The 6,838-nt window shown below is 38.2% G+C and overlaps 1 protein-coding gene across 1 annotated transcript; it reads right to left on the bottom strand.

Annotated features, from left to right (window-relative positions):
• Window positions 1-2,617: 2,617 nt before the first annotated feature.
• LOC104599743 (uncharacterized) lies at window positions 2,618-5,106 on the bottom strand. The gene is made up of 3 exons (XM_010262416.3): window positions 4,831-5,106; window positions 3,851-4,750; window positions 2,618-3,041 (listed from the first exon to the last, which is right to left on the bottom strand). The coding sequence occupies exons 1-3, from the start codon at window positions 4,910-4,912 to the stop codon at window positions 3,010-3,012; spliced, it is 1,014 nt and encodes a 337-aa protein (XP_010260718.1). The 5' UTR covers window positions 4,913-5,106; the 3' UTR covers window positions 2,618-3,009.
• Between the last annotated feature and the right edge of the window lie 1,732 nt (window positions 5,107-6,838).

The raw sequence follows: 6,838 nt of genomic DNA, 5'->3' as shown, positions 1-6,838 counted from the left end.
AATATAAGATTTTGTACTCTATATATTTGCATTTGTACTCCTTCCAAATGGAGCCTCAATTATTACTCGTCATTTTATAGAGGGTAGAGATTGAAGCCAATAGAGATTCTCAATCTTTTGTTTTTCTTGGATGGATGACCTGGGTCCAACGGCATTCTTCCTTAATGGGTTGGACCAATTTGCATTCATGGACCCACTAGGAATAGGGTACATAAAATGAGGATATGAACATACATGAAAATTGTGATATTTATCAAGAGGGAGCAAAAAAAAAAATCAACTTCTCCTTCTGCTTCGTTCTATGCTAAATTAAGTCAGGTTTTCTTTTCTTTTTCTCTTCAAGTTAAGCTTGTGTTCTCTTATCCTCACTCTTTTTCCCCTTAGCCTTGACAAAGCCATGATGGAGTTCAATCATATGTAACTGTAGCTTGTGTTTGCAATACAAATTTATTTGTACTAGTACAAATGCATGGGAGTGCAAATGGAAATAATGTAAATTTTGGTTTAATTTTGTTTTGGGTTTTATTTTATTCTGCTTCATATCTTATTTTATTTTATTTGTACTATAATCAAAGAAAATAAGGTAAAATTGAAACAAAAATAAATCAGAATTTGCACCTAAATCATTTGCACTACTATAGCTTTGCATCAATACAAATTTATTTGCATTGCAACCAAACACAACCTTAATTTCTCTCTCTCATTTGTATTTCTTTTATAGGTCGTGTTTCTCCTCTCAACTTAGGGTCCATTTGGTTCGTGCTCGAAATCGGAATCGGAATCGGAATCAAAATCTTCCGAAATTAGAACTGGAATGATCTATTCCCATAGTCCGTTTGATTTAGACAGGAATGGGAATGGGAATTAAAATCAGCAGGAATGAGATTTCTTCCCGAGGAAAGGGCTCGGGAAGGGCAGGGAATGGCTATTTCCTCAAATGAGGGAATGTCATTCCAATAAGAATGGGAATGGGATTCCGATTTCGCCCAACCAAACAGTTGAAATCAGAATAACCCATTCCGACTCTGATTCTAAACCCCAATTCCTGCAAACCAAACGGACCCTTAGGGTGGAAGGACTCTCCACTCTTGCTGCATGAGAAGAACTGGCAGAACAATTAAAAACTAGATCAAGTAGCAAAGTATTTCTGCACAAATCCAATGGATAACAACATTGTTGAAGTCGAATTGGTCCAAAAAAGGTTGAATATTTCACATAAAAAAATGGGACCATGTCTAGCCGGTTCAATTTAGATAAATATTTGTAGATGGTAGGGGCCAGCTGGAACAATCTGGAGTGGGCTAGCCGGTCCTGTGTACCTGGGTTTTAGGGTAGGGCTGATTGATTTGGGGTCGAATAAACAAAAAAAAAAAGCTGATTGATAAGGGGTGAAATGGCTGAAGTGAATCACTTATTGTTTTCAGCTCAACCACATGGCCCACATCATCCGTTATCAAATGGCCCATTATTTTAGTGGGTTGTTGGCCCACACTAACCTGTTGTCTGAAGCCGTCAACATTCTTTTGTAAGCCGGGTCAGATCAGTTCACAGTAGCTTCCATCTAACTTCACGTGTAAAGCTTTATGTGGGGCCGATGTCGGTCTCTAACGTAAAGAACGCATCAAATCATGGAACAAATGAAAGGAAAATACTAGCCATGTGCGCACACATCTTGATGTGGGGCCTATTCAGACTCCAGATCTCTAATTCGACCATCAGAGAGATCTCATTCCAAAGTGTTTGATGTTATTAATTAATTCCTATACTAATCACTGCCTCAGTGCACCGACATGACTAACAAGAAAAATAAATATTGATACAGGCCCATATATCAGATGGGGCTGTATCGATCTGTATCATTGAGCATTTCATCTATTTATTCATTGAAACAGGTCAAAAAATGTAAAATGTATTGTGATAAGGGGTCACCAATGTATCGATACGTTACAAAATTTTGATCTTTAAGATAAATAAAATGGATTAGAATTTTTATACGGTGGTTTGGACATTGGGTGTATATATCAGATTTTAGGGTATTTTGTTTATCTTGGCTCAATTTTTTAATGTTAATTTTTTTTTTCTAAATTTATTGTCCCTTTTAATCACATGATATGCAAATATCCTCATGAATTTTGATAAATAACACTTAATTGGCCACCACGTTTATGATTCTAGTTGAATAGTAAGAAGTTTTTCAGATATCATATCTTTTCCATATCATAATCGAACTCCGAATGTATTAATATTTTGAATCTCAGTTTGAAAAAAGTGTAAATACATATAAAACAATACAAAATACAAAGTTTTACATTCTATATATTTGCATTTGTACTCTTGAGCCAACTTCACAGCTTTGTAACCCATTAAAATTTTTGTAGTTTTTCTGAATCAGATATGTGTTTATTTAAAGTCAGACAATTAATTCATTTTTCCTTTTTTTATTACAAAATCCAATGTAACCATGCATCAAAATCAAACTAGTCTCCTCTAATTATATTATACATTAAAAATAATGCTATGTTTGGTTTGAAAGAAAAAGAAGTGAAACTCTCTCTCTTCCTTAACTAGGGCATCTGCTTTATATAGTAATAAAATTTTTCATGTACACTCATAACACTTTATATAATAGTAAATGTATTCAGAAATTATTCCAATGCATTTTTTACATTTCATGAAAACAGAGAGAGGTAAAGTCCCATGCATAGAAGCAGAAACAGAAGAAACACAAGGAAGAAGAGAAGAAGAAGAAGATTACAAGTATGTAAAGCTAAAATCCTAATAACCAGAAACTGTATCGAACCAACCTAATGAAATAATAATAAATTTAGTGCCTCAGCCTGCAAAATTCATATTAAGGTCACTGATCAACAAGAAGAAAACAGGAAAAGAGAGCCCTCTCTCTACTACATGGTCTTATTCATGTAACCCCCGGAGCAATGGACCATGCCCTCCGGCTATCCCCTTTCATTTATAGCTGCTTTGGATGGACGGTTGCTGGGTAATCAATATTCAGTCGTTGAGGAAATGGCACCCATCAAAGCCTGTTAAGCAAATACCAGAGGCAGAGCAGAGAGAGGTTAGTAAATTAAAACATCACCAATTTATTAGAGAGAGAGAGAGAGAGAGAGAGAGAAAACGTAAGTGCAAAATTGTGGACCATGAGACCATCCATCATCTTGGGTCTACTATTATTTCTGTGTGTTGACTATAACCATCTTATATCACACCTCCATAAGGCAATTTCTATGAATACTAGTTGATTGGTTATGCATTTTTTTAAATATATCTATGAATATTTAACATGTAAATGAGTTTTTAGCTCTAAATATATAATATTAAAAATTCTAAATTTTTCTCGTTTTTTGGAAATCAAAATTATTTGCGTTTTCAACATTTCTCTCCAATTATTAGTGTACCTTTGCTTTTCTTTCCTTTTTTTTTAGAAAAATATTGAATTTAGATGTTTTCCTAGAAAATATTAATGTACACGCTGCTAGGCACAGAGCACTTAGATAGGTCTGGGTCTCCCTAACTTGCCACCTAATAGATCTTCTGGGTCCTACTCCTACACCCACCTAATAGACCAGCTGGGCCAAACAGACTACAACCCTCCGATTCTAATTATGGATAGATTAGATTGTTAAACTGAACCCAGATTTTGGCAAAGCCAATATCTTAGGTGGGACCTATTTAGTGTTGGGTCCCATCTTTGAAACATTGAATAGTTGGCAACTTATGGGGCCCAGACCCATCTAAATTCTGAAGTGTCCTCCTGTGTCCCCACACTAGAGATTAGAGAAAGTATGAAGGAAGAGTCCGCAGTGCTCAGAAGTCAGAAATCAAAACTTACTGGGATCAACTGTGATAAGCATGGCCGTCCCTCCGAAGTCACAGGTGCCTCCGGCGAGTTTAGTCTTTTGCCAGTAACTATTAAAAGCATAGGAAGCGTGGGCGAACAATGTATCTGGGTGGAAGCATGATCCATTGGGCTGAATTGACTCACAATCAGCTCCAGATCCACAAGCATAATTCATGGCTTCTTGAATGATCGGATCAGGGACGGAGGGCTTGGCGACGCACCACCTTGGGAAAGTGGCTCCGCCACTGGAGGGTGGTGGTGGCACGGATGGTGGAGGGAAGACAACTGGTGGGAGAAAAACCGTGGGACTAGGAACAAAGATAGATGGGCTTGGCACGTATTCAGGTGGGCTTGGCCCAAATTCTGGTGGATTGGGCACTGTCTCGGGTGGGCTAGGGGAAGACTCTGAAGGTGGGCTTGGGATGTAGATGGGGCTAGGGGGAGTGGTCCCATATTCTGGGGGACTAGGAACATAGACTGGTGGACTTTGAGATTCTGGTGGGATGGGGATGGGGACGGTGGCAGGTGGGCCTGGAGGTGGGCTTTGGATGGGGAAAATGGGGATCATGTAAGAAGGTGGTGGAGGGGGTGGTTGTGAATAGATGGTTGGGGTGGGTATGATTGTGGAAGGAGGTAGGGGGGTAAATGGGGGATAAACACAGAAGGGAGGGGCATTCTCTGGCAATGGCATTGGAGCCAAAGAATCAAATGGTGGCAGGTTGAATGGAGAACCCACATCATAGGTTTGAGAACTGGAGGGATCTGAGGCTTCATTCAAGTAGTCCAAATGCTTTGACAGCTTCAGCTTCTTTATTGCTTCCAGGATTGGATTTCTTGGGCGTGCAGGAGCAGACCCTTCAAGCTTCAACAGTTGCCTTGATCTTCTAGCATCTGCTCAAACCAGGAAGCATAACAAGTAGTAATGATTAACTGTTTGAAGTTTTCACAGACAGAGAGAGAGAGAGAGTTACCACAGAGAGTGAAGAGGGTGGCTGTGATGGAAAAGCAGAGAAGAAGAGTGCAGAGTATCAAACAATGTCTTCTTGGACTCATAGAGAAAGGAAGGGAGCCAATTGTGATGAAAGCTTTGAACAAGGAGAAATTCTTCTGTTCCAATCACCCAGTAAGCTGTAAGCAGCAAGCCCCCCCTGAAGTTTGAAGTTCGAACACTGAGAAGAGTCCTCTGAAACCACAATGTAAACACTTGGGGTGCATATAAGCAGCATGGCAATGGCTGAAGCATGTTTAAAAAAAATAGAAAAGAGAAGTGGGGAACAAGAGGCCGGCCATAAAGTGGGGTGCTCCGAGTATATTTTAGCACAAGACTTGATTCTTTAGGCAAGCTTTTTTAATTCATGGACACCTTGCAACAGATGTGTCAATGAAGAAACGTGTTAGTGGATCAAAGATACGAAGGGGAGTGTGTTAGGGAGAGCTGTTTTGGGGCTTTAGTCTATCTTCTTTCTCTCCATACTTCTACTTGGCATATATGCTTGCTTGACACGAGAGAAAAAAAAAAGTGTGGTTTTTCTGCCCTTTTATTTTGCTTGTTTTCTACTCAATCTCTCTCTCTCTCTGGTAGGTTGCTTAGGTGGGCATCCAAAAGCTTTCCATGTCAGCATTTGATGTGGCAAATTTGTCCGAACAGAAACGAGTCATTCTTTTCAGTTTTCACCATTTTAATACTTTGTTTGGCAAATATTTGCCTGCTGGGTGCCTACTTCTGAAAATAATATATCGAGCTCCCAAGTGGGTATTACACTTTACACGTACACACTTCTGAAAATATTTGCCTGCTGGGTGCCTACTTCTGAAAATAATATATCGATCTCCCAAGTGGGTATTACACTTTACACGTATGCACTTTAGCCGTGGCTGAAATATTGAAAAAGCATGCAAGGATTGAACACTGAACAAACACTGACACTGTAATGCACATTTTTGCATAACGGACTTCAGTTCCAGGAATTTATGGTAAAGTGTGAGAACCAGCCAGCCAGAGAGACAATACTGAATAATTGTGAATCATGACAAAGTATGCAAAGGACTGAGTTCAGCCCGTGCTAGGCACGGGCATGTATCTATATAGAGGAAATGGATCTTGTATTTTTAATTTTTTTATTAAAATATTTTTGCTTTTGAATTTGAATTTGGTTCATTAAATCTTATATTTAAGGTATTTTTCTTTTATCGTTAAATTCCACTAATTAAATGTTTACTAATTAAATTTAACATTAAAAACCTAATGCTTGCAAAGTTCAATAAAATGAGTCTGGATTACCTACCAACAACATAAGTTACCCTAACCGTATATCTCATGCATGGCGGGTCCCAATCTATTTTTTAAACTTGATTTGTTTTTCAAATTTGCCCTTCATATCAATCGCTCAAATGTAAAGCTACAATTTTAAATTCTCTATTTTTATTGTTCATAAACTTTGTATTGTTCTCTCTGTAGAAATGAGGCTCAATAATAATTGTATGGGTATTTTGGACATTTTTGTGCCTCTTTATAGAAGATCCTAACCAGGGGATCTACTTGCAACTGTGTAAAAAAAGTTCAGAAGAGGTGATTGATTGATTGCAAATGTTTTGGCAACAGTCAGAAGCAATTTCAAGGGAGTCAAACAACTTCAAGGGAGGTTTCAGCAATTTATGGTGGCAATCTTGGACCGGAAGTGTTCTATCATAGAAGTAGCAGTCCTAATCATGGTTGAAAGTATCGATACGCCTTTGTGTATCAGCAGAGGTGTATTGGTACTTAGATACATGCGGAAACATGGTTTTTTTAGTTTTTTTTTTCAAAATTTGGTTTTGGGGAGTTAAATATATGTATTTTTCATTAAAAAAGAGTGGGGTCCCGAAATTTTGAACCTTGATCCTAATGGGATCCAGTGTTGATGAGAGGAGGAGAAAATTGAAGAGCTGAAGCAAAATGCTGCTAAACAAAAAACTCCAATTGTTGTGAAGGGGAGAACC

Source organism: Nelumbo nucifera, chromosome 7 (genome assembly GCF_055504915.1).
Source record: "Nelumbo nucifera cultivar China Antique chromosome 7, China Antique-T2T, whole genome shotgun sequence".
Taxonomy (NCBI): domain Eukaryota; kingdom Viridiplantae; phylum Streptophyta; class Magnoliopsida; order Proteales; family Nelumbonaceae; genus Nelumbo; species Nelumbo nucifera.
Note: the sequence above shows the minus strand (reverse complement) of the source record. Positions and strands in the feature narration are given on the sequence as shown.